The sequence below is a fragment of the Exophiala bonariae genome (assembly GCF_035927105.1).
Source record: "Exophiala bonariae strain CCFEE 5792 chromosome Unknown scaffold_37, whole genome shotgun sequence".
In the NCBI taxonomy this organism is placed as follows: Eukaryota; Fungi; Ascomycota; class Eurotiomycetes; order Chaetothyriales; family Herpotrichiellaceae; genus Exophiala; species Exophiala bonariae.
The window spans coordinates 124,642-150,872 of record NW_027042512.1 but is presented as its reverse complement, the minus strand read 5'-3'; the positions used below and the strand labels follow the sequence as shown (position 1 = coordinate 150,872).

Genomic DNA, 26,231 nt, shown 5'->3' with positions numbered 1-26,231 from the left:
AAGCTCGATCGCCTCCCAACAAGTATGTCGGGCAATGAAGTGAAGTCAGGTAGGCTTGTTGTATTTCTGCCTGCACCTTTGTTGTCCTGTGTCCAGGACATACGCCTCGCCTCGTCCCATACAGAACAAGTCAATAAGAGGATTGATTGTGTTGTGCCGCTTCTGTCTTTTTTATTCTCGCTTTCGAGCATACATATCATTCGTTGAACATTGCTGGCTAGATTAGATACCTAAGCTGACATAGTGAAAAGACATCAAGAGGTGGCGCAAGTTACATGGCTCTGATCTGACAGACACATGGGGCAGCATTGGTTCTGGAACTGAGGCTGCCTTCCCGGCATGGCATGTAAGACAGTAAATAACAAAATACCCGCAGATGTCCAATGTCTCGAGACGACGTGAAAATGCAACGCTGGACGGATTTCTCAAGAAGATTTCTTCCCAAATATCGTCCGTCCTTATTTGTGCCTGCTTTTGACTTTGCTGTTCGTGTGCACTTCAGGCTGCAGCCCACTTTCTTCTGGGGGTCTGCTTGGTGAAATCGTGAAGTCCTCATCTACCCAACTTAGAGCTCTTCAGTAAATCGACTCCCACCACCGGTACCACTATGCCTGCTTCCAACCGGGCTAGCACTACTCTTCTTGGTTACACCGGTCGGACTCGTCACATCCACCAATTCAGGTTTCAACTGTTGTGCCTTCGAGACATCAATGATCTTCGGTCGATTCGACTCCAGCGCGCCCTCGTCAAACGTATCCCGGGCCTCCTCAAAGTCATCATCGCCACCGTTGGTCACTGTGTCCGATAACGACGGTGTCGTCGCACGGGTTGTTACTGTAGTTGCTGGTTCGATTGATGTTGTGGATGGTTCTTGAGTCTTTTCTTGGAAGGGCTCGGTGTTATGAGAGGAGGGTGATTCAGTCGCGACGGTCGTTTGCTGTTCAACATCAGATGATTTAGCTGGCTTGGTTTCGGTTTGCTCACTGATAGGCGCCACGGCTGCTGACGTAGGTGCTGCCTCGGTCACGGCAGGCTTCTGCTTGTCTTTATCTCTCCCCGGGATGACCTTCTTCAAAAACCGCTCACGAAATCCTTTTCTTCCGCGAGGTTCGTCATCTGAGTCTTCGACAGTGGCTAAATGATCTGCCCCTGAGTTTCTTTTCGAGTTTGAATTCTCAGCAGAATATCTCGATGAGGCAACATCAGCTGCAATGACGAAGGGGTCTTCGCTTAGAGTAGATGAAACAGGGCTGATGGATCGACTGCGTTGTTCGCTCGATTTCGGTTCATTTGTGGTGGCCGCATGAATATTCACCGGTGACACACGTTCTCTAGATTTGTCGCCCGCACCATATAGATCGTCCGTCTCATTGTCGCTCTTGCCAGCTAGGGCAACATCACGAGCAGAATCTGAGGAAAGTCTGTTCTCCTCTTCCTTCAATGGCTCGGCAGGTTTTGCCGGGGTAGTTTCACTACTGAACACTGGCTTTTCTCCAATGTCGTTCTCAGCCTTGCTGCCTGACTTTAGCTTCTTCTTGAACCAGGACTTCATCCGAGAGTCTCTTTTTGAAGGGGAAGTTGGTGATGTTGGTGAGATGGGTTCGAATGCTTGAGTGGTGTCTGTTGCTGGAGCAGTAGTGAGAGTAGTACCAGTGACGTCCCGGGGATCAACGTCATCCTCTGACAAACGTCTTGTAGTAGATTCTTGCTGTGCAGGTTTGGTCTTGCCATCATCGCTATCCTCGTCGTCACTAGCGGCGGCAACCGCGTAGGCAGCCTCGGCGGGATCCAATGTTACTTGATCGTGGACAGTATCGCCCGTGACAGCAACATCTTCAGTACCTGGAGCAGCCCTGACGTCTGTTCCATGCAAGGGTGAGGTGGCGGTCTTCGCAGCCGCACCGATACCATCGCCTGTAGTTTCGACAACAGCAGCGGCAGCAGTGCCACCTGCGACTCCAGCGGTTGCTCCTTTCGATATGAATGATGGGAACAATCTAGGTTTGCTTGGAGTCGATTGTTTGTTCTCCTCCTTTTCGCCTCGCTTACGTTCCTTTTCGGCAGCGGCAGCCTCGTCACGGGCTTTCTTTTCTGTTGCCTTTTGTTCATTCCGGACACGACGGTCCTCATGCTCTTTCTCTTGCCGTAAGCGTTTCTCTTCGGCAAGTTTCGCTTTCGTCTCTGCCTTTTCACGGTCTGTCCAATATTAGTCAACGCCATCACCAGGATAGTAGATCTCCTTACCTGCAACAGCTTTCTGCTCCGCCTTGACATCCGCCAATCGTTTCTTCTCTGCAGCCGCCTCGGCCTTGATTCTCTCTTGTTCGAGTCTGATCTCTTCATCTCGAGCTCTTTGTTGCTCAGCCTTTTCAGAGATCTCATCTAGTGTCGGTTGCAGACGTGCCCTTGCAATAGCATCGATCTCTGATTGATCAAGATACTTGCCACCTCCAATATTGACTTTACCAACATTGATCAGTCTGTCGTCACTCTCGCGTTGAGCTCGTTCTCTAGCTTGACGCTCCCAAAGCTCCCGCTGATGTGGGCTAGTCTTGCCTGTCTCGGAGAAGACCTTTTCATCCATTGCATTCAAACGAGCGGTTACGTTCTTATGAGCAGCTGCAAGAAGTGCATCTCGATCAGCTTGCCGCTTCTTGTCATCGACTTCGGCCAGTTTACTCTGGAAAACCGACATCTGAGCTCGAATTTTCCGGGATTGTTCCTCGTCTGAATCGCTGCTACTGTTCCGACGAGGGCTAACTGGCGGACGAGCGGGCCGTCTGAGAGACAATCTCGATTGCTTCGGCGGTGGTTGTGCACCGTAATACTGTCTATATTCAGCATGCTCATCGTGTATTCTAGCCAGTCTCTCGTGCGCCAACTTTCGTGCAGCATCCTCTAGATTTTCGTATCTGGGGGGCTCCTTCACGGTTGCTGGCTGAGCAGCCGCATCAGAGAGAGCTCGTTGACGGGCAGTATGTGCTGCATAATGACTTTCGGATCGATGTATGCCTTTGGCGGAGTCAATCTGTTCTTGCTGAATGGCATACATCTTGCGAGCCATTGCGATTGCGGATGCACGTAAAGTGTCCTGTCTCTTCTTTTCCTCGACTTCAATCGCGACCGGGGGGTTAGATGTATACATCTGTCGAGAAATATTATTCTTGGCCATATTCTGTATACGTGCAGCATCGAAGGCAGCGGTTCCGGGTGTGGAGGGGGAACCTGGGGCTCCGCCTCTGTGAGAAGACATAGCAGCCTTCTGAGCCCATCCTGCATGAGGATTGGGAGATTGAGGTTGTGGGCGTATAGGAGCGGAGTCGGCCCTTCTGCGACCGCTAGACAGCGATTTCCTGGCGGCAAGGAGAGCCTTTTCACGTGCGTCTGAAGAGACGGTTCGTTCTGTTATGGCTGGAGGAGACTTTTGATTTTGTAGGGCAGAAGAAGCAGCAGAATGGCCGTGTTCTGATTCCGAGGCCTTCCATATCTCTACTGGTGTAGCCTCCTTATGTGCAGCTGCGGCAGCTTGAGAACCAGCTCGGCTTAATTCGGGTTTCCAAATGGGGTCCATCTCATAGTCTTTGGCAATATTTGCGGCGTGATTTGCTGCCGGAATTGAACCGGGTTTCCAGTGCTCGAAAGTGCGTTTGTTCGAGTCTGCCAAACTTGCAGCAGCACCAGCTGAGGCTAGTTGGACTCCTCCGGTAGAAGGAAAAGAAGGAAGGTCTTGGGCGCGAGCGTACTTGAGCGAAAGTGCAGCACCTGGAATGGGTGGTCAGTAACAAGCTTGAGAATGGGTTGTGGTGGTGATGTGATGGTGGTGCAAGACAGGCGGGGTTCGCATACTAGCTGAAGATAGCCGACCGTCCTCGTCAAGTACCGACGAGGAGCTGGGCTTTGACGAGGTCTCTCTGGAGGTATGTATAGCTGTGGAAGCCGCTGTTGATTCCACGTCAGTTACTTCAGATCTCCATCTCTACACGGCGATCTCTGAAGTCAACGCACCTTGTTGTTCAAGCTTGTCGGGATGGTTGTGGTAGCTGGAGGGTTGGGTTGGGGTGGCAGTGGTGGTGGACATGATGAAATCTTGGCCACTTGGGGGATGTTGCGCCTGGAAGGCGGGGGAGGAACAGAGGGTAGGGGCGACCTAGTTAGCTAGGGAGTAGGGAGCACACAGACGCCAGGAGCACAGACAACCACAACCTGAGAGTTTGAAATAATGTCGTAGAAATCAGTTCTACGATCGTGAAGATGTTGTAAAGGATAGTGTAGACATGCACGGGTATGGAAAGAGAGCTCTCATCAATCAGCACTGCAGTCACGGAGCTAAGGTGGAATCGAACATCACTGGCAGTGGAAGCTGGAAGCTGGAAGCACTGGCACTGGCACTGGCAGCATGAGGAAAGCATGCAACATGTCTATGTCATCCAATCCACATACGTCATGTAGGGTAGCTAAGGACATGGCCCAAGCGATAGCAATCGGCTGATGATCCACCTGCCACTGGCTCTACCAGACCTGAAGTCAAGAGCAACAAATTTCTACGATGGCGACAGACACCGACCCTGAGGTCTCCGTACACGCCGAGATTTGAGCAGAAACCTAATCGACACACATGTTATTGATATTGCCCTTCAATAAACAGAACAAACATCCATTCTTTTTGAGTGACATGTTGGCTGTTTCTGGAACGGAGTCTCTTATCCGTTATCTAGAAGTTACAGGGGGTCATCACCCAGAATTCTGAAGCCTGGGGGGAGCATGTCATGGGCATTCTAGGGATGGATTTTGGAAATCCACTCCCCTGTATCCACCATAGCTCTGCCTCTCGAGTGTCTTACCTTGGCAGATCATCACCGAGTTGTTCCTCAATACCAAGTCGGATTTGAAGAATAAAACAGCGGGTATGAGCCAACACGCCCAGTTCCAGAATCTGCTCAATTTTCGTGATGTGGGAGTTCACGTTAATACAACTGTGGGATCTCCAATCCTAAGACCTGCTCTTCTCTTTCGAAGCGCACGTCCCGATGAAGCCACACCTGCCGACCGATCCCAACTAATCGACCGTTACAAAATCCAAACCATCATTGACCTTCGTTCCAAAACCGAACATATCAATGCTGCAAAGAAACGCGCACAGCTTTCTCTTGCTGACCAGTCTGCAGTGGTTCCATCATCCAACGATGCTGTTGCCAAAGAGATTCAGATCCCAGGCATTCGCTACGCAAATATCAATCTGAACGGTAAAGGATTTGAGCGCCATCTCATCTGGCAGCTGAAATATGCCAGTCTGGCCAAATTGGTCTTTCTCATGGCGTTGGGTTATCGTACGCAGGGAATTTCTGTGTTAGGGAAAGAATTAATGTTACCTCGCGGTCTCACCGGGCTAGGCATTGACACTCTCGATCACAGTGGTCCAGAATTCAAGGAGATCTTCGATGTGCTCGCCGATGAGAAATCGTGGCCTGTCATGGTCAACTGCACACAAGGGAAGGATCGTACCGGTATCACCATCTTACTAATTCTCCTGCTGTGTGGCATTCCCCTTGACGCCATTTCCCAAGATTATATGCTCTCGGAGCCCGAGCTGGAGTCTGAAAAGGAGTCCAGGATGGAAGAAATTGCCAGCATTGGATTGGACGAATCATTTGCAAGCTGTCCCAGCGACTTTTGCGAGATCATTGTACAACACCTCGAATCCAATTATGGAGGGACCGAGAAATATCTCAAAAGCATCGGCGTTCAAAACTCCCAATTGCTCGCCATCAAAAAGATTCTGATGAACGAGCCAGGCAATCTCTGAAGATATGCGCACACCAACTACGAATACATGCTCGCTGGTGCCTGCTATGCATGGCCTGTGAGCGTTGAGTATCAACGCGGGTTCGTTCTGAGCCTTTAACGCACTCTTGGCACACAGTCCTGTGATGACACGGATACTCATCAGCAGGGTGGCTGATTGATCTTGGATATACCAATGTGCACATAAGCGAGGATGCCAACACCACGATACCTCAGCTGCGTCTACTTGAGGGCCGTTTTGTGCAATATTTTATACATTCTCAGGCTCCAGCAAGTTCTTGCAAGTCACCACATAATAAGTGTTTGGCATTCGGACGGTACCCCGGACTTTCCACATTGAGGCATGAGCCCTTTCCATTACGGAGTATTCTGAAAACGGGTCTTACTTCGTACAGTCAACATTTAATCAGCGATCTTGGGAAGTAGTCAGCAGATACCGACAGGGGAATGTGGCACTAGGACTCGGAGATATTCCCGTTCTCTGCATACGAACACGAGAGCTTGCGATATGCTCTAGCTAAATCCTACCTCAGATATGGTAGCGCAGTGCCTAGTGACGGTGTTGAGGTACCTTTACAGGTGCCAATTCTTTTGCTCATCTTGTTGAGCCATTACTTGAGGACAGTCGCCCATTACACAGCAAATTGCCAGAGTTCTAGCAAGATTCGAATAACAGTAGTCAGCACCAGTTCAACTTCTCGAACCACAGAACGAGCAATTCATGTCCTTCCCTCCTGGGAAAATCGTGGCGCCTAGGGTCGATCCGAGGGACCCGATGTGGAAACAGTTTGAGAAATTTGATTGACGGAGCCACAGCAACTTGGGATCAAACCCGAACCCCGGTGAAAACCCGCATTATTGCGTCAGGAGTCGGGCCTCGCAATCCAAAGCAATGACGTCGCTCTGTCTAAATACTCACACTGTTGGTCGTTTGATGCCAATGCATCGCTTCTCTCGCAACCATGAAGAGTTGTGCACAATTACTTCCCGACGGCTTTTAGATTCTTGCTGCTTCCTATCCTGTATCTCTTGAATACTTGTGAAGAATCTCTCAAATTATCAAATTATGCTATCCGCGAGACAGTTGTAGAAAGTAGCCACAAAAATGTCAAAGTAAAAACTCAAACCAACTTGATATCAATACGGCCTGTTTTGTCCGAGTTTATCCCTCATAAGATTTTGTACGAGTACCACCCCAGGATCTGACTACTGACTAAGATCGTGTATTATGTATGCCAATCTGAAAGACCCTGCTCCGGTAGCTACGTACACAGCACTAATCCCACAGCCTCCCCGAGATGGACTCCCGCGGCGATCATACACATCCGGTCGAGAGTTTTTATGTCCGCGCGACACTCGGTTTCGCTTCGTTCCACTTTGCATCGAGCAGTATTGGCCTCAAAAATCCATGGGGCTACGCGAGTGCTATGATGTAGTTTCACAAGTTGGAATCTGTAATCGAACTCTATGCCCCACTACCATGACCTTAAGACTTTCGCTTGTTTTCTTAGTCACTGGAAGGGAATTGATATAGTCATGGTTACCACATTGATCTTTTCCACCTTGTTCACTTCATATAATTCCTCTTCCGACATCTCGACATTCCCCCTTCCTTTTAAAGGTTCTTGACATCTAATACTCCCCGTCATCACCCATCACACATTCAGCAGGATTATCCATCACTTGATTGTCCTGGGCGGACTATCTCTTCTAGAACCTCACGCAACATGTGGTATCTAGGCAGTTGGATCTTTCCTGTACTATCGGCATGCATGTAAGTTTGTCAATCCTTCTCCCGATCGGTCCTCCTCTATACCATTTCATGGGGTAAAGACTGACAATCCAAACCCAGGTGGCTAGGCATGCTTCTCGCCATGTTCATCCGCTGGGAAGTGATCGGGCACCCGATCTACCCATCGATGGAAGCCGGGCAAACCATCGCCTACATTTCCGACGTCGGGGCCTACGGACTCAAACCACTCTTCATCACCGGCAGCGTGATCACGACCGTCTCGCTCGACCTAGCATTCATGGCGGAGCGCTGGCTACGACACAAAGGCCGGCTCGTGCCCAACACGTCGTTCGCACAGAAAGTCCTGTCCGTGCTGGCCATCATCTGCGCCGTCGCCGGGTCCGCGGGCCTGATCCTCCTGTCCATCTTCGACACCTACCACCACCCGCGGCTGCACGACGGATTCCTGCTCCTATTCATCGGCGGCTTCATCCTGTCGGCGGTGTTCCTGTGCGCCGAGTACCAGCGGCTGGGCATCCACTACCGGGAGCACCGCATCCTGCGCATCAGCTTCTGGGTCAAGCTGGCGTTCATCCTGATCGAGATCGTGCTGGCCGCCGTCTTCGTCGGCACCTCCTTCACCCACCGTCGCAACGTCGCCGCCGTCTTCGAGTGGATCGTCGCCCTCGTCTTCACCTTCTACGTCCTCAGCTTCCTGCTCGATCTGCTGCCCAGTGTCCGCAGCAAGAACCACCAGCCCCAGGGCTGGAGACATACTGCTGACCTGGAGAAGCCGGAATTCAATGGCGCTAGCACCAATGGCCGTGTTCATGCCCCGCTTGGTGCCGACAGCCAGGGCCCGAATGCTGAAGATGGCTATCGAGGCACAGCACCGACCAATGGTCCTCGACAACAGCAGCACGATCTGGGGAGACAGAAGAAGTGGGGTGTTGGCAAATTCCGCTTCTGAAGGGGAGTGAGAGTTTCGATATTTAATGAATCAACTCTTCCTCGTCAACCATTAATTCTCTTGCATTGGCGGCGATGGTGAATATGATATCTGGGCTCATTATCGAGTCTTGCATGACCTGATCGGAATGCGAGGTTTACACTGAAAAAGCGTGGCGAAATGGCGTCTTGGACCACTGGGCCCATCTTGCCCTCGTAGGGGTGGATGGATGACTGATGGCTAATTTATTGTATGTACTGCACAGATTCCATGGGATGTTCAGCATCCTTCAGATGGATCAATATAATATATATATGACTTGGAGATGAAACCTTGGATTTCCGAGCTGTGAATTCGAGTGTATAGATGTATTGCTATCTAGGTCAATTGGTTACTTACGACATTTATGCTATTCCAGCGAATCAATCATCCAAGGAAGTGAACATCCAAGCTCCATGAACACCCCGCGCTTCATTTATTTCCACCCACCTTCCCAGCTTATTTAATCAACATTTCCCATTCAACTGATGGCACCGCTCAAGATCTTGGAGGCGAGCTCACTCAAGACACGAGCCCTCTGGCTCTGGTCCAGGGACTGAAAGACGGCATATACCGACTTGCCCTTGGCATCCCTGATGGAGCCCATCTTACTTCCCACCGCCGCACCGGGAATCGCACCCACAATGTCACCTGCAATAAAGCCCAACGCAAACCCGGAGATACCACCAATGATACTCCAGAAGCGCTTGTTCGGCACCGCGGTATCCCCTTCCCGATCCGCCATGTCGGCATCCCCCATCATCTCCTCGAACGCACCGCGGAATTGGTCGTTGGCGAAAGCATCCTCTTGGCCGTCCGCCTTCTTGCCGAAGCCAAACATGTTGGCCCAAGACGGTCCACCCCCGCCTTGAGCACGGGGAACCTCCTCGTCTGCCTCGTCATCGTCAAACGATGTAGAGGCCCCACCGCCAGAGAAGCGTCGTGCCTCGTCGTAGTCTCGCCGTCTGGTGGGTTCGGAAAGCGTGTAGTATGCATCATTGATCCTCTGGAACATCTTGGTGCGTTTTGGCCTTTCTGCGGAATCCGAGGGGACACGGTCAGGGTGCCATTTGAGAGCGGCCCGTTTGTAGGCTCGCTTGATGTCTTCGTTCGTGGCTGTAGGCGCGACCTCTAGGACGGAATCTGAGGAGAGCGTTAGATGTGAGGCAAGTGAGTGGGATAATGAGGGGTAAAAGACTTACAGTAATCTGGAAGGTCTGCCATGGTGGGCAAATAGGATCAGATCTGTTGGTCGGCAGGCAGAATGATTTCCGGGAAGGAGGGAGGACCAAGATGAATGGTTCTCCTCAAGCGAAAGCCCAATGGTAGTGCGTAAGAAGGGTACAATTAGACGACGATGGAAACGATTGTTTTTGAGAACGTCCGATGACGGTATTGAGAAATGAATATAGGATACAGAACAGATACTACAATTGCATTTGCCTGCCTGAACTTGAATGTCCTTTTCGCAAATGCCATCAAATGCAATGACATCATAAGCACTAGGTGGCTCAATCATATCGATCTAAGCCAAATATAGACTAGAGTATGTCGGAGCCACACTTCGCACTTTCCAGCCAACCACCTTCCAAGCTTCAAACGGTTTCACAGCCTTGGTTAGTCCCCTTGCGATACTCCATTTTCTGCCAGCCACTCCAATTGCTTCGCGCAATTTTTGTGGTAGTACTGCCCAGTATCTTCAGGTGATTGAGACGGCCGACATTGTTTGTTTTCCTCTTGTGTTCTTCCTCCTTTCTCCAAAGAGATGTGATCCTTCCAACCCTTGGCGTAGTGATTCACAGTTGTTATAACGGTGCCGAGAAGGATATACGGACAGTGCCACCACAGAGAAAGCAGGCTCCGGGTGTACGTACATGATACGAAGTATTCGATCACCAAAGCTGAAAGAGCATCCTCCTTGTTTCCATCGCTCACGGGTCCCTTTCATCGATCCCAGTCCTGAACGAAGGGAAGGCCATCAATCTCTCCCTCTTGCTCCCTAAGCCAGTGGATTGAAAGTGCGCTCCGAACATCCATCCACCATCCACCACTGCACCTGCACTTCATCTGCCTCCCTTCCTCCCATCTCTCCCACCTCTATACACCTCCATCTCCATCTCCATATCCAACCCAACAATGGGCTTCTGGAACGACGGCATCCGGTCCCGCAGCCGCAGCCGCTCACCCTCGCGGCGCTCCAACGCGGGCGGCGGAGGAGGCTACTACGCCTCACGGCCGTCCTACTCACGCAGCGCATCGTCCTTTTTCTCATTCGGCGGCAGCAACTACGGACGGTCGTCACGGGGCAACGGACATTCGTCGCGCGCCCGCCCGCGCTCCGGCTTCGTCAACCGCATCCGCCATTTCCTGCGGCAGATCTACGAGTACATGCGGCGGCACCCCGTCAAGGTGTTTTTCCTGGTCATCATGCCGCTGATCACCGGCGGCGCGTTGACGAAACTGCTTGCCACGGTGGGCCTGCGCTTGCCCCGGGGCTTGGAGAGTCTGGCGGGTGGGCAGAGGGGCCAGGCCGACCGCTTCTATGCCAGAGGTGGTGCGCGTGATTTTCCGGGCGGCTCGGCGCTGCCCGGTATGGGTGGTGGTGTCAGCGAGAGTCTGGGGTCGATCATGAGCATTGCAAAGATGTTTATGTAGACAACGGAATATCCAGGATCCGTGGGGCGATATATTGAATCGCCCTGGAACGCACGGCATTGACCCTGCAACAAAGAGACGAAAGCAAATGAATGCTATGAAATCGCTTATTTTTATTCTCGGAAACTTCTAGTCTATCGTATTGGGGTGTTCGTACATTTTCACATCTTGCAGTCAATAAAATGGAACCAGGGAACAAATCATTTCTTGCCCTTCTTGCCTCTTTTCTTGACGGTGGGAGCATTGTTGACTTCTTGTTCGATGCCAGTAGAGTCGACAATCTCAAATCCCGAATCCGATATCTGACTCGCACTGAGATCCGACACAACAGGCGGAGTGGATTTACCAGGCACAACAAGCTCGGGCGTCCCTCTGACTGGTTCTGACTCTTCCGACTCGGTGGGTTCTTCAGTTGGCACAGGTTTGGTGTTTTTGAGGAAGGGATCGAAGGCTTTGCGGAAGAGCCAGATGGGAAGACGAATGACTGCTGTATCGCGGATGGTGGGTTTAGGAATTTCATCCAGATCAAGAAGATATTCCTGGGTCTCCCCGTCTTCATCCTGCTCCTCAAGGAACACATTGCCCTGCGAATCCACCACCAAAATCTTGCCGTTCTCTGCAGTTACACGCCGCTTTTCTCCCGAAGACGATGAGACTTGCACGGGAGCAACCTTGGCTGGTTTGCTCTTGTTTGATTTATCCTTCTTGTTCTGTCTCTCCATTTCTCTTTTCTGTCGTCGATTGAGATTGGCCATTGGATCGGCATCAGCTTCCGAATCATTTGGAGTTGAAGGCACCGCGATAGGTTGACCAATATTGGCCAGGCCGCGAATTCCGGACTCGTCCCCCCAAGCTGTCTTTCGGGCGTGTTTGATATATCTTTCCATGAACTCTCGTTGTCTCTTGTAACTGGTGATCAAGGCAAAGTAGTGGGCAGCACCACCAACAACCAAGAAGAGTCCAGTCAGGACAGTACCGATACCAGGTCTATACCTCGAGTAGTAATAACCCGTCCCACGCCAGGTGGGAAAGCCATGTTGTAAGAAGAAATCATATCTTTCTCGAGTGTCTGGAGTTTTGAGGATGTTTGCAACGACTCCTAGTCGGCCATACCTTTCGGTGGCTTGCTTGAGGAATTTCTGAAGTTCTCGATCGGAGGGACCCTTGGATACGTGAACACCTGGCTTCTTCTTGGAACCAGGTTTCGAGGCAGGCTTGGAGGTGGAACGGGAGGCAACGAAAGAGTGCTTGACTTTGTCGGGATGAAGAGCGCGGGATCGCTTGCGGAAAGCTTTGCTAATTTCTTCTACGGTTGAGGAGGGCTTGACACCAAGAAAGTCATAAAAGTCGACATCTGGTCCCTCGGAGGCATCCACCTCATCTTTGAGTTTGAATATCTCATAATCCTCCTTGGACCAGGCAAAGGCCAGACAGAGAAGGGTGCAGAGGACGAGCAAGTGTAGGATTCGTGGCCTCATCTTGACCCTCTACCCCTCCAAAAGTGGGATGGGGTTCGGTCGTCCAAGAGAAGTAAGATAGAATTCCGAGGCGGAAGAGTAGAGAATAATGAGGCACTGGCAGATGTAATGCGGGATGCGGATGCACAAAGCAGAAAGTCGAGTGTAATGGCTGCCCGAGAAAAAAAACGTGGCCCAATAATGGGCAGGACCAAACAGGGAGACGAATGGGCGACCAAGTTCGAGCATAGGAGCAGGACTCGGAGTGCAGTGGTGCCCACTGCCCACCCACTGGCACCCATTGCCCATCACCCACAATCCACAGGGCACCCGTGCACCTCAGCTGCCCGCACATTGAGATTCGGGGCACTGGAGTTTAGTGGAAGTAGGCGTGCGGAAACTCGTAATCAACTTTGTGAATTTGTACAGCAAGCAGGGTGGCTCCTTCACTTCCCCGCGGTTGGCTGGGCTGTCAAGTTTCGACCTTTTCTTCACCAGTTCTCTCGTCCCTCTTTTCTCTTCTTTCTTTTTCTTCCTTCCCTCAGGTGTCCGGACTTGATTGTCAGACCCGATGATAGTCACGAACCTTTGAGCCTGCAGAGGGCAGGTCGAGGGAACACAGTGTGGAGAAGGTTCTGTCCTTCTACCACGTCTGTGCTGACAGCGAGTCTGTGTCTGTGTCTCAGGCAGTTCTCGAGTCCCGCACTGGCAATATCCAAAATTGGGTGTGGGTGTGTGGCTGTGGACGATTTCCTTAGGCGAAACCAAGTACAACCACTCCCCTTATTTCAGATCCCAGGGCTGAGCTTTCTGACTGGTGCCTGCCAGATCGCCCAATTCCAACAGGGGCCAGGGGCGCTCTCCCCCCGGCAAACTCCGGAGAGGCATAGAGGCCAGGCAATCACCATTTCTTTCCACCAAGTCCGCCCATCAATCTGCTGCCCCCTAAAAGCCGCAAGCCAAAGGGGCAAAAGTAACCTAACCCACCCCATCCATCCATCTCAACCGATATTCGACTTCTCAGCTTCAAGAAAAATACCGTTGCCTATCCCCTTGTCCTGTCAACTTTTCCCACTTCATTGTTATATACCTGATCGCGTCTTTTGACACTTTGCATTCCTTCAACTCAAAGCACACTTTTACAACCTTCGCTGCAAAATCATTTCCACGACTTACCACGGTCTTCTTACGAGTATGTCATCCCTGACCTTTGAGTCGGCTGCGCAATCGCGTTGACAAGCCCACACGCGCGTCAACTTGGTCACTAACTCAGATCTAGAAATAAATCCTTCTTGACCATCTTTCTCAACCTCTTATATCTCAAACCGCCTCAACATCCTCCAAAATGGCCAGAATCAGCATTCCTCTTGACGCCATCACCTCGCGCCTCAACCTCTCCGATCGCTTCAGCAGCGTTCGTTCCCAGTCTATTGCCTCGAGATTTGCCAACATCAAACCCATCTCCGAGTTCCTGGACATCAAGAGACTTTCCAAGCCCAACAACTTTGTCGAGGTTCAGAGCCGTGTTAATTACAACCTATCTTACTTCTCCTCCAACTATGCCGTGGTCTTTGTCATGCTCAGTGTCTACAGCCTTCTCACCAACTTGAAACTTCTCTTCGCCATTCTTTTCGTCGTTGGTGGCATGTGGACCATTGGTAAACTAGGTGGAAATGATCTGGTCATTGGTACCTTCCACGCCACCACTTCCCAACTATACACCGGCCTGGTCTGTGTTGCTGTACCATGGGCTTTCATTGCTTCACCCATCACCACCTTTTTGTGGTTGATCGGCGCCACAGGCGTCACCATTCTCGGGCATGCTTCCCTCATGGATAGACCTATCGAGAATGCTTTTTCCGAGGAGGCGGTCTAGGTGGTCGGCCGCGAACTCCTTACGATATGCCCCCTTGGGGAAGACCACCAGGGGGACGACCGGGGAGGAGGAACGACAGACAACGCGATCTCCGCCGGTCATGGGCGTATGATGATCGTGTCGAAGAGCTTGATACCGATGATGATTTTTCACAAGGTGTCGAGCTTGAACAAGATTATGGCAACAAAAGATTTGTTTCAGATGAGCTTCGATTTACTGGTATAGACTTGGGTGGCGTTCGAAGCCACCGCGGGCGTTCAGGTGACAATTACGATGATTTTACTCCCTCCGATGATGAAGATGACTACGACCTGGACCCAAACTCATCTCTTATCCCTCGACAGGAATTGCAATTGATGTACAAGGAAAAGGAAGACATGCTTTTGGAGAGAGCTCGGGAGAGAATTGATCGTGCCAGGGCTCTGGGTAAGGCCAACGTCAAGTTGAGTCGCGCTGAAATTGATGCTTTGCAACGCGCAGCGCGAAATGAGGACTCTCGACGTCCCGTGGCACCCCCTTTGATGGCCGCTCCCAAGAGCAAAAAAGAAGGCCCCGTGAAGCGTAAGCCGGTTGAAGTCCGTAAAAAGGCAAGCAGGACCGACAACAAATCGGCCGGCAACTCTCCAAGACGGAAGCCTGTGGATAGTCGAGATCGTGGGCAAAGCATTGCCTCGAACGCCTCCAGTCGAGGAGCACGAGATGATGCATTGGCAGCATATCAGTCTTATCCTATCGATCAGGACTCTGGTCATGTTGGTCGCCGCATCCCTTACCCTCAAGACAATTATATTACTGGGTTACGCCAGGCAGTGTCCTCACGTCCAGGATCGCGAACCAATTCAACACATTCCCTTCGTCAACAGCAACAGGCACAGCAACTCCAGCAAGTCCCACAGTATCAAAACCCTTACCACGCGCCCCGTTATGCTTCAAACCCTGATCCTGGTTATTCTCAAAGACCTGGGTCCAATTCTTCACGAGCTTCACGACCTGATCCTTCGGAACCAGACTGGGAACCTCGTGCTCGGTCCACTTCCAGTCTGGTCAATATGCCTCTAGACCAATTACCTTACCAGACAAGCACGGGTAGAGCTCCTCGGTTTGATCCTGCGGACCCTCGTTATGCGTCTCCACAGCGACGTGTTGCCTCTGGACCTCACTTGGGCAATCAATACTCACCGACTGCCTATCGTCGCCCTCAAGATGAACTCTTCTTACCCAACGATCCCTCCACCATTTCGCGATATCGTGCTCCCAGTGACTCGGAGGAGGAAGATGACGACGACAGTGACTATGACGAAGGTGTTCAAGTTGATGTTTCTGAACGACCAGGCGGAGACTACGCCATACAAACTCGAAGTGCCACTGCGACAACACAGGGCAATCGAGGGAAGGCTGTGACAAGTAGAAACGTACCCGGCAAAGCCCGAAAGCGATGATGATGTTGAGGGATGTTGAGGCAGGGAAGGGATAGTATGGCTAATCCGGGTATGCTTTAATTCGCTTCTGTATAATCTTTAACAGTAATCCATCTTTTATTCCCACGCGTCTGTGCCTTGCCTTCCTTTGCCGATCCACCGTAGCAATGCCCCACCAGTTGTTATTATTATTGCTCATGGTCAGGTGCCAGACTCAGCCTTGCTGGGGTTGCACATGACCGAAGCCATCAGATGCTTGATCACATGACATTTACCAAATTTACAACATGAGCACTGGGATTCGAGATCGCCAGGAGTATTCGAGATGATGAATTGCTAATACCTGCACCACAAGGAGAGCTGAGTATTTTCTATTTGAAAGACCTGCAAAGTCAATACTCCGCGGCTTCGTCATCCACCATTGACAGAGATCAAAGTGATGCGTTTTAATCATGGGTATGCGGCTCTCATTCTTAATGGAATTCGGCCTTCGAGGTCCCCGCCCCGATGGACTGTCAACTACCTGGGTACTGGAACGGTGAAGATCTTCCCGGACATCTTGGATCATTGAGACGCGTACGAGATTATGTATTCTAGAATTGAGGGATATGGAAGCTCGGGCTCTCGCGATTAGAAATAAGGTTGTGTCGGGTCGCCGATCATGTCGTCTGGTGGCGAGATCAGCAGACTTTGGTAGTGAGGTTCCAAGTGCAGGTTTCATTCACTTGATGACCTCGCCAAGCCTCGCGAGGAACCGGAGCGGGATATGAAGTCGGTTCACAACTTCCGGTACCGAATCGAGTATGTCCCTACTATTTTCAAATCGGTTTATGCTAGAAACTTTAATGATTAGGGACAACTTAGTACGGAAAGACGACGCACCACAAACGCTATCCCCCCTTTCTTCAACCACACGTGATATCAGTGTCTTTCACGCAATTTCTCTCACTTCTCATGGATCGACAAGGGCCGACCATGACCATTCAAGGCCACTGCACCTCGCTAGACATGTCACCGAGTGCACGAGGTACTCATCTTTACGACACCGGCGGTTCGTACGGAAGGTCGAAGCCTAATGATCCACGTGGACACCATCTGCCCTCTGCTAAATCCTCTCAGAACCGGCCCTGTGCCGGTCTGGACTGAGCCTCGTTGAAATATGTTCCACATCCAGTGACGAGTATCTTCGATCCTGGTCAGGTTCCTTCTCCAGGATTCTGGAATCGTTATATTAATGGCTTGGTATAGCTGTCAAGGGACTTCTATCCGTAACCCCACCCCAGCTGTGCCTCATATTCGCTTAACTCCCCTCTTGCTCGAAGCACTTGACAGCCTTGTTACTTGTGCCTGGCACAAGTCCCTCTCCTAGTTTCACCTCTTCCCCCATGCAATATGCCCATCTGATTAACGTGAGATATCTCATGATTGAAGTGTTGTACCATTAAACGGTGGCGTTAGTCCACTTGTGGGAGGTGTTCCTCCATCTAAACACATTGACCATCATCAAAACCGATCCTATCGATTACTATTACTTTCGACATTCAACCATACATGTCATCTAATGATGACCTTCCTCTCGAGAGTGAGTCAGGGAGGGATGAGGAGAAGGATAATCGGCGAACCAACCCAGGCAGTCAAAAGCCCGCCAACATCATCGAGTTCGTCAACAGCGACGACCCAAATGTCAGGAGTACTATCCAGAGACACACGGCATACCATTCAGCAGCCCAAAGACGAGATGCACGATCACGACTGCTGCGCCGGTCCAGCCAAAGCAGATATCTGGAATGGGGGAGACGACTACCGCGGACCGATACCGATACAACGACATCTTCCACAAGCAGCGCCAGTATATCACCCGTGCGTTCGATGGGGACGCCACAGCCCAGTCGGACATCAAGCAATCCCACAGATCAAGGCTCAGAGACCTCTCAGAGCCGAACAGCCTCCATCACCGAGATAGACTCATCTCTGCTCCTCCCGCCAGTACCATCCGTACCGCAAGACAATCCGGTCATACAATTCTGTAAGTCTTACGGTGGGATCAGAAAATCACCATATTGTACGAAACCCTCGAGTTTCTCCCACCACCCCTTATCAAATCCCTCTTCAGATTGCAACCTACCCATACTAATCATCAATCCAGTCACAAACACAATCTGCCAGCACAACCGTAGCACCGGCCTCCTCGACCCTGCGATAAACCATATGCTCGAACACGAAGCCTCGCGCCATCTCCTCCTCGCATACGCATTCGCCATGCGTTGGAAACTGCACGCCAGTCCGGAAACCATCCAAGACCAAGTCGATGCGCAATCACACCTGAGCATCGGTACGAATGCATTGTGGAACCGGCTGCGGCTGGCGGGCCCCCACGCAAGCAGCGACTCCGTCATCCAAGCTGTGCTGTTGCTGCTCGTCTATACCGCGGATTTCGGCCAGCCCGCGGAAGTGCGTTTGCATGAGGATGCGCTGCGCACGATGCTGGCGCAGCGTGGCGGTATCGATGTCTTTGCGCATAATCCGACCCTGCAGGCCCAGTTGTGGGCTATTGAGTCTTCACGGGCTTTTCATCTTACTTTTGGTTGTGAGGTCGCTTGTTCCAGTCCGTTTAGGTTCCCTGGTGGGCTGAGTTTGAGGCCTACGGCTGCAATGGCGGCAGTGATGGACGCGTGAAGACTTTCCTTTTCCTTTGTTCCGAGCGAACAGCCTCGTTCGTTTCTTCTTTGAGTTTCGCTTTTGAATTTTAGGCGGCCGGAACAGTGATTTATTTGGGATTGGACATCTAACTGGCCTCTATGCAAACGTGTGGATTGATTGGGCAGCTCGGCCTTGTGGGAGCTCGCATTAAATTGGACATTTCGGCCATGCCATGGAAATTTGCTACTTATACCCAGGTCTCAAGGATAAGGATGGGACAGCTTGAAAGGCAAGCCTGTGGGAAACTATCGGTCCACGGAAACAGGTATCATGGTCAAAGTCACGGCGCCCTGTCGTGTGGATGAGGCAGGTTAGATACAGGCTACACGAGCACTGTATCTGGATTATGTCTCAAAGATGGACTCGCCAGGAACGGGATATGGAGGAGAAAGGCTACCTCGTACAATGAGTGTGGTGAAGCATCATTCGCATAGCATGGTTTTAGTGTGAAAAGGATATCTTCACCGTCAGGCCACGAAATATAAGTCTTGCAATGGACCTCAACTTACGAATACACAGAACCTACCATCGTAAGGCTGCACCACAGCCTCGTCTAGAGCAGTCCGCAACTATGTTAGTCAGCAACTCTTCCTCGGTGGAAGGCGCTCGTAATTCCGTAGCATGTGACGTTGGCCCACCAAAGCAGTGGCCAAAAGGCGACTACCGCCGCCCACCAACCACCCACCATCAATGCCAGTTGCGCCTGCCAACAATTTCACTCCCCCACGATCCCAGTTCGTTCATCCTTGGACCGCACCTTGCTACTCCTCTCTTCGTAAAGATACCACCACCACCACCACTGCCATCTACATCACCGTCCGGAATACCCTTGAACCTCGATCCAGTATAACCCCCCTCTACCTGCAATTGGCCACCTTGACCAAAGGACAGCTTGCTCTTCTTATCTACCTACCTATTTACTCTGGCTGGCAACATTGACACCTTTTCAACGTTCTCGATTCTTGACCGTTAAGCTCGTGGTTCCCTCCAACCTTGCAACCTAGAACCTGCCGAACGTCCCTCACCTGGATATATCCCTCCGCACATTCAACTAGCCCTTTTTCAACACCACCACCACTCCAAGTTCTGCCTGCAATCGCCAAACCCCCCACGAATTCTCAAACAATCTCTGTGTTCGGTCAAACCCTACCGTCAAGATGTCGGGCGAAGCGTGGTTATACCTGCTCGCTGTCCTTATAAATGCCGTCAACCTCTTCCTACAGGTCTTCTTCACCATCATGTACAGCGATTTGGAATGGTGGGTTGTCCGGTGTCATATTGCATCATCCGGGTACTAACCTTCCATCAATAGCGACTACATCAACCCTATCGACCTCTGCAACCGCCTCAACACCTATATTGTTCCCGAAGCCGCTGTTCACGCATTCTTGACGTTTCTCTTCCTCATCAATGGGTATTGGTTGGCTATTCTGTTGAATCTGCCTCTCCTAGCCTTCAACGGGAAAAAGTGAGTCCACACATTCCTCCTTAGTGCTAGAAACCATCGACGCAGGCACTGACAAGCATTCGCACTCCAGGATCTTTGATAACCAACATCTGCTTGATGCCACTGAGATCTTCCGAAAATTGAACGTGCACAAAAAGGTGTGAAACTCTTCAAAACACCCATAACCCTCAGAGCTCTCATGTTGACTTGACATGTGACAGGAATCATTTATCAAGCTTGGCTTCCACCTCATCATGTTCTTCTTTTACCTATATAGCATGATTGTCGCACTCATCCGAGACGAATCAAACTGACTGCGTGATCGAGTTTCACATGCAATGGAGCACGGAAGCTATGCTTAAGTGTGAGCACCAACTCTTGATGCGCCCAAAGTTCACTCTCCGCAGAAGACAACTCATCCTTTGACTAGGTCGGAAGGAAGTGGGAGTACGCTGTGAAGTGCTACAGAGGCGGTTTCATTGTTGGGACACGAACGATAACCTTGACTTCGACACTGACGCTCGTCAAAGGGTGCAAGTATCAAAGATGAGGATGAAATGGTAGTATTGGGAGAGATTGGTCAAAAGCGAAGAGATGTTGGTCATGCGACCCATCACACTGTTCTCTTCATGGTCATCGTGGATGAAGAGAAGCAGCAATCGTCACTATCACATGACAATGGATGTCTGATATCGTCTTATTGGACTGTCCTCGGACCTGACTCAACGAGGAGGGGTTCATCGGCAAAGAGAGGTCCGAACTTTTGGCAAATGTTGATTGTCACGAAACCGACAGAAATGATTGATGTATTGAAGTTTGAATATCGCGTTTTGAAAGAGAAAGATATAAGCGGTATTTCGCAGTTAGAGTCCCATCCACAAAGGTCTGCCTCGGAAATATCCTGTGCAAGTCCTCACTGTGTCACAATAAATCTTAATGACTATGGATAATTTGACACCTCCGCCATTTACACAAATGGGGTTCTCTCATAAACCTCTGTTTCTTGACTTCCATACTAATTGAGCAGGAGAGGACAGTATAAGGTCCCGCGATTTATCCAACAGAATCACGATCATTACCTCGAACACGAGCATTGCAAGAGGACTACATTGCCTAGCTCTTCAAAGCTACATACATACATGGATACATACACAGTCCCAAAACAGCCACCCTAAACCCCCTATTCCACCACCACTCTGTCCAAAACGCCACCACCGTCAGCATTCAAAGTATCGATGATAACCTGTGTCGCGGAGCCACCGGGACCGAGCACGAACGACACGGCCGACGGAGCCTGGGGACGGTCGGTCTGGTCGTGGAACACGAAGACGTTGTTGTCCCAGTAGGTCAGGGGCCACGAGGACGAGGCGAAGGCCAGGGTGAGATTGCGGTTTGGAGAAGGCGAGCCGGGGTCGCTCACGGAGATGTTGACGCTGCCGACGTAGTCGTTGGTGTAGACGCCGGCGTAGACGGCGGGGCCGGACGGGGGCGGCGTGCCGTTGGCGGGCGACACGTCGAAGCCCGGGTCGATCGCGGAGCCCTGGGCGGCCAGCATGTCGAGCAGCGCGTTCCACGTCGCGATCCAGTCTTGCGTCGTCGTCGCGTTGCCGTTGAACACCCAGTCGAAGAACGTGTATGCGATCCCGTCGGGCACGCCCGTTGGGAAGCAGTTGGACAGCACGACGATGCCCAGCCCGTCCGCCATCGACAGCCGTGCGTAGCTCCGCGTCCCCTTGCTGAACGCCCCGGCGTGCCCGAGGAAGATGCGTCCCGAGTGTGGGTCGTAGTCCACGTTCCACCCCAGGCCGTAGTAGCCCAGTGTGCCCGAGGCCGGGTCGATGCCGCGCACGATGTGCGGTCGGTGCGTGTACAGGAGAGGGTCGGCTTGGATGATTTCCTCGCCGTCGAGCGTTCCGTTGCCGAGTTGCAGGCGGAGCCATTGGGCGAGGTCGACGACGTTGGAGGACACGCCGCCTGCCGGCGCCTGTGCGTCGGGGTTTCGCAGCGGTGCCTCAATGAATGGCGCGGAGGCGTTCGTCGCGTTACCTGCTCGGACGTGGAGTGATGCTCGGTTGGCTTCTCTCATGAAGTCGGCGTTGGAGTAGCTGGTTGAGCTCATGTTGCAGCGGTCGTACAGTCTCGACTTGGCCAGGTCGTCCCAAGACCCTCCAGCAGCCGACGCTGCGGCCACGGCTCCCGCGGTGATGCCATAGTTGCTGTACTGATACGCTACTCGGAATGCACCGGTGGGAGCGAGATATTTCAGCCTAGACAGGATCTCTGTGCGGTTGTCACCAAAGGGTTCCAGATCGTCACCCGCACCGCCGAACAGGCCACTGCGGTGACTGAAGAAGTCCTCAATTGTTACTTCTCGAGTGATCCATGGGTCGGACAATTCAATCAGTTGATCGAGTTCGTTGGCATGTGATGTCCAGTCCAGGTGTCCGTCACTCACAAGGGCGGCAACGAGCGTTGATGATATGGGTTTGGAGAGCGAGGCTATTTGATAGACCGTCTCGGGGGTGGCCGACTCATTGCCACCTAGAGTGCGGACACCAAAGGCATTGGAATAGACAACAGAGTCATTGTAGACCACGGCTGCGGCTATGCTTGGTACGCCTGTTTGGTTCAGGAGTGCTTGGATGAAATCATCTAGTCGGTCGACAGCATTTTGCACGTCTGTCTCGTTGATGGCTTGCACTGATTGAGCTGTGAATATGATGAAGCACACGAGGAGGAAAAGCAAGTGGCTTAATGCGATCATACTCCCCGTCATCTTTCAAGGGATCCAACTGCAGTTCTGACTTCGGAGAAGAAAGTAGGGAGCGGAAGACAAACTTGTACCCATGATTGCGGAGTCATATACTCTTGCTGCTCGCGCAAGAACATGACAGAGTTCGAGTCGTCCGATGTCCAGAGCACTTTACATTGGAGACATGACTTACCTCGGTGGTGATAAACTTCGTACGTCTTGACGAGTGGTCATAGCTTTCTCGTATTCGGCCCATCATGGTGTTGGAAAGCTCAGTGTGCCTGCCACCAGAGAGGGAATCTGGAACTTCCAAGACTCGATGGTTCACGAGCTGAGGTTTAAGTTTCCGAAAAGAGATGTCCCAAAAGGATGCTACATCTCGGGATGCAATAGCATCAGTGTGTGGCTGAGAGCAAACTCAGTTTCGCCCAATCGTAGCATTGTATCGACCAAGCTTCTTTACGTATTGATGTCCAAAGTATGAGACCTGGAGCTTGCCCGGGCTTGAGGCGAAGATTGTGGACCTGTGAGAGCAGATTTTGATGTCGAAGGTGAAGGAAGATAAATGTCCTCATGATAGAAGGACTGAAGGACGCAGTGGAGGGGTGCAAACAGTGCACATTACGTAATCAGAATCACGTGTCACCCGTTTTCACCAAATTTCTGAATATGCATGCAGCATCATAGCCTGGATTTGCATGCCTCTCAAGTAATGGTTTTATTTGGTATCCCTCAGAAACACCCGCCATCTTTCGCCTTACTATCACTACGCCGACATGTCGGGCCTCCTAGGGTCAGGATATGACTCTAGCGACGATGATGGTGTTTCCGCGAAATCTCCACCAGCACAAGCCAAACCTGTGCAGGCTGCTCCAGATGTGACAATAGAGGTTTGGTCTCTACATTTGGCGCATGACTTTGGTCAGTCTAACATCATGCAGGACTCGTCGCAACTCCAAATCGCACTTGCAAATCCTTCCAGTACCGCCCTGACATATAATGTTACTTATGACAACCTCGCTCGACCCACCGAGGGCCCAGTAAACCCATTCAAATCAACATCTGGGAATGTTCTCAAGCGCAAAAATGTCCTCACTGGCAATGCAGAGGAAACCAACATGTCGGAGGCAACTTTCAGGACACAACATAGGACCTTTCAGAGTCTAGGCTACACGAATGATCCCAGTGTCAATGGCGCATTGGTAGGGAATCAGGCCGCGATCGCAAAATACGGCGGTCGCGATGTTGTTCAACTCGGCCACTCCAAACAAGACAGCGCGGCCATTCGAGCGAAACGGCAAAAGAAGGGTGACAGTAGCATCGTTGATGGAGAAGGTGCGTATCTTGGACCTTGGGCAAAATATACAAGCGATGATGTTTCTTATGAGCAAGCAGAGGCTGCTGCAGACCAAGAGCTCGCTTCGGACGAAGAATGGGTGGAAGAAGGTATCGTGCCTACGATATTACCTGCGCCACCAAAAGAAGCCACTGGATATGGAGAAGACTCGAGCATTACAGAGACCACCGAATTTCATGGTGCTGCTGAATTCGACTACCAAGGACGAACCTACATGCATGTCCCGAGAGATCTCGACATCGATCTTCACAAAGAACCTGGTTCACAGCAAAACTTTGTGCCCAAGAAACTCATACACGTCTACAAGTACCACACGAAACCCATTACTTCTCTTCGCTTCATTCCAAATTCATCACATTTACTCTTGTCCTCTGCCGCTGATGGCAAGATCGCTCTGTGGGATGCCCATCATGACAGGACATTGTTGAGGACATTCTCTGGCCACAGTAAATCTGTCACTGACACGGATTTCCACCCTACTGGTCGCACATTCCTATCTGCATCCTATGATCGGCAGATGAAACTCTGGGATACGGAGACCGGAAAGTGCATATCACGATTCACCACGGGCAAAACGCCCCATACACTCCGATTTCATCCCGACGGCAATGAGTTCATTGCAGGAATGTCGGACAAGAAGATTGTACAATTTGATACTCGGAGTGGAGAGCTGACGCAGGAATACGATCATCATCTGGGCGCGATCAATACACTTACTTTTGTTGATGAAGGGAGAAGGTTCATTTCTACGTCAGACGACAAGTCTCTCCGAGCATGGGAATTTGGTATCCCAGTGCCTATCAAATTTATTGCGGACCCATCCATGTATGCGCTGGTCCGGTCAGCGCCACACCCCAGCGGGAAATATGTGGCATTCCAAAGCGCTGATAATCAGATCGTCGTCTATGCAGCGGGTGACAAATTCCGACAGAACCGCAAAAAGGGATTTCGTGGCATGAACACTTCGGGTTATGCTATTGACGTAGCCATAAGCCCTGATGGAGGTATCATTGCCTCGGGTGATACTGGTGGTTTCGTCTGCTTTTGGGATTGGAAGACTGGCAAGATGTGGCACAAAGTGCAGGCTGGAGGAGAAGGGTCTGGCGCTGTCACTTGTGTCGCTTGGCATAGCCAGGAGACGAGTAAAGTAGCCACTGGTGGGCTTGACGGCATTATCAGATACTGGGATTGATGAGAAAGGGCCACTTCCTCAATTATTGCGTATTATTGCGCTGGTTATTTACTTTCTCGCCATTCTCGCCAGGCTCCTACTGAGTGCTCAATTGCGTTGGGCATCTCCCAGCAACAAATGGACATCTCTGCTGCAACATTCACTGGGGTAGGCAGTTTACTCTTTCTGCCTCTCGATCAGAAACCCCCTTTGCCCCAGACACTTCTGCAGAGATGCAGAGATTTGATGGAGTCGCGCCATGGCAAGAGCAATAGACAGTCTGACGGTTCAGGCACCATGATGGCCACGCTTCAGCCCTTGCAGGTTTGAGTGAGCCAGGCCTCGGCACCACTTAGGTGTAGTCAGTCGACTATTTCTCTCTGGTATTGCCGATGTTCGCAGAAGCTGCCATTGCCCTGGGTACAGGGTAGGATGAACGTCTCGTGGCCACGGCAGCTCTTGACCGGCATTCGTGCCGTACGGTGCAAGACTGCAACCCTGTTGCCCATGTATCATTAGTAGGTAGGAAGCTCTACCAAGAGTCCAAAGGTGGGTTGAGTGAGCTCTTATAGTGATTACCTAGGTACCTTTCAGAGAATTACATGGCTGGAAACGTCAAGACTCACACAGTCACTCCCTTTCTCGGAGATCGATTATGTCCGTTCGTATGAATCAGCTAATGGATAGTGAGCTGTAATTTCTCTTAACCGTGGGTTCATCAATTGATCCATTAATGAGTATGTACTATGTTACATCTTTGTTGGTCTCGCTGGCGAGTCGTCCAAGTCCCCTCTTATATCATCGCCCGCTCTATTCATGATAGTTCTAGATGCTCCAACGTCTGAAGTGTAGTGTACAGAATGGAAGCTCCTCCTT

The 26,231-nt window shown here is 51.2% G+C and overlaps 12 protein-coding genes across 12 annotated transcripts; 8 read left to right on the top strand and 4 right to left on the bottom strand.

The window, feature by feature from the left end:
• Window positions 1–565: 565 nt before the first annotated feature.
• Window positions 566–4,078, bottom strand: LTR84_009266 (uncharacterized protein; the record flags this gene model as incomplete). The annotated part of the gene is made up of 4 exons (XM_064852806.1): window positions 566–2,196; window positions 2,245–3,762; window positions 3,847–3,939; window positions 4,006–4,078. 4 exons carry the CDS (start codon window positions 4,076–4,078, stop codon window positions 566–568), a joined length of 3,315 nt encoding a protein of 1,104 aa, XP_064701031.1.
• An 828-nt stretch (window positions 4,079–4,906) lies between these two features.
• LTR84_009265 (uncharacterized protein) lies at window positions 4,907–5,803 on the top strand (the record flags this gene model as incomplete). Its single annotated transcript, XM_064852805.1, has 1 exon — window positions 4,907–5,803. The coding sequence occupies one exon, from the start codon at window positions 4,907–4,909 to the stop codon at window positions 5,801–5,803; it is 897 nt and encodes a 298-aa protein (XP_064701030.1).
• Window positions 5,804–7,529: 1,726 nt separating this feature from the next.
• Window positions 7,530–8,504, top strand: LTR84_009264 (uncharacterized protein; the record flags this gene model as incomplete). The annotated part of the gene is made up of 2 exons (XM_064852804.1): window positions 7,530–7,576; window positions 7,655–8,504. 2 exons carry the CDS (start codon window positions 7,530–7,532, stop codon window positions 8,502–8,504), a joined length of 897 nt encoding a protein of 298 aa, XP_064701029.1.
• A 499-nt stretch (window positions 8,505–9,003) lies between these two features.
• LTR84_009263 (uncharacterized protein) lies at window positions 9,004–9,746 on the bottom strand (the record flags this gene model as incomplete). Its single annotated transcript, XM_064852803.1, has 2 exons — window positions 9,004–9,665; window positions 9,725–9,746. The coding sequence occupies 2 exons, from the start codon at window positions 9,744–9,746 to the stop codon at window positions 9,004–9,006; spliced, it is 684 nt and encodes a 227-aa protein (XP_064701028.1).
• Window positions 9,747–10,658: 912 nt separating this feature from the next.
• Window positions 10,659–11,177, top strand: LTR84_009262 (uncharacterized protein; the record flags this gene model as incomplete). The annotated part of the gene is made up of 1 exon (XM_064852802.1): window positions 10,659–11,177. The coding sequence occupies one exon, from the start codon at window positions 10,659–10,661 to the stop codon at window positions 11,175–11,177; it is 519 nt and encodes a 172-aa protein (XP_064701027.1).
• A 200-nt stretch (window positions 11,178–11,377) lies between these two features.
• Window positions 11,378–12,655, bottom strand: LTR84_009261 (uncharacterized protein; the record flags this gene model as incomplete). The annotated part of the gene is made up of 1 exon (XM_064852801.1): window positions 11,378–12,655. The coding sequence occupies one exon, from the start codon at window positions 12,653–12,655 to the stop codon at window positions 11,378–11,380; it is 1,278 nt and encodes a 425-aa protein (XP_064701026.1).
• A 1,324-nt stretch (window positions 12,656–13,979) lies between these two features.
• LTR84_009260 (uncharacterized protein) lies at window positions 13,980–14,510 on the top strand (the record flags this gene model as incomplete). Its single annotated transcript, XM_064852800.1, has 1 exon — window positions 13,980–14,510. One exon carries the CDS (start codon window positions 13,980–13,982, stop codon window positions 14,508–14,510), a length of 531 nt encoding a protein of 176 aa, XP_064701025.1.
• A 26-nt stretch (window positions 14,511–14,536) lies between these two features.
• On the top strand, window positions 14,537–15,949 carry LTR84_009259 (uncharacterized protein; the record flags this gene model as incomplete). Its single annotated transcript, XM_064852799.1, has 1 exon — window positions 14,537–15,949. One exon carries the CDS (start codon window positions 14,537–14,539, stop codon window positions 15,947–15,949), a length of 1,413 nt encoding a protein of 470 aa, XP_064701024.1.
• Window positions 15,950–17,479: 1,530 nt separating this feature from the next.
• On the top strand, window positions 17,480–18,604 carry LTR84_009258 (uncharacterized protein; the record flags this gene model as incomplete). The annotated part of the gene is made up of 2 exons (XM_064852798.1): window positions 17,480–17,954; window positions 18,075–18,604. 2 exons carry the CDS (start codon window positions 17,480–17,482, stop codon window positions 18,602–18,604), a joined length of 1,005 nt encoding a protein of 334 aa, XP_064701023.1.
• A 1,181-nt stretch (window positions 18,605–19,785) lies between these two features.
• On the top strand, window positions 19,786–20,239 carry ERV14 (COPII-coated vesicle protein; the record flags this gene model as incomplete). The annotated part of the gene is made up of 3 exons (XM_064852797.1): window positions 19,786–19,886; window positions 19,941–20,096; window positions 20,167–20,239. The coding sequence occupies 3 exons, from the start codon at window positions 19,786–19,788 to the stop codon at window positions 20,237–20,239; spliced, it is 330 nt and encodes a 109-aa protein (XP_064701022.1).
• Window positions 20,240–21,255: 1,016 nt separating this feature from the next.
• Window positions 21,256–22,851, bottom strand: LTR84_009256 (uncharacterized protein; the record flags this gene model as incomplete). The annotated part of the gene is made up of 1 exon (XM_064852796.1): window positions 21,256–22,851. One exon carries the CDS (start codon window positions 22,849–22,851, stop codon window positions 21,256–21,258), a length of 1,596 nt encoding a protein of 531 aa, XP_064701021.1.
• Window positions 22,852–23,603: 752 nt separating this feature from the next.
• On the top strand, window positions 23,604–25,376 carry LTR84_009255 (uncharacterized protein; the record flags this gene model as incomplete). The annotated part of the gene is made up of 1 exon (XM_064852795.1): window positions 23,604–25,376. The coding sequence occupies one exon, from the start codon at window positions 23,604–23,606 to the stop codon at window positions 25,374–25,376; it is 1,773 nt and encodes a 590-aa protein (XP_064701020.1).
• Between the last annotated feature and the right edge of the window lie 855 nt (window positions 25,377–26,231).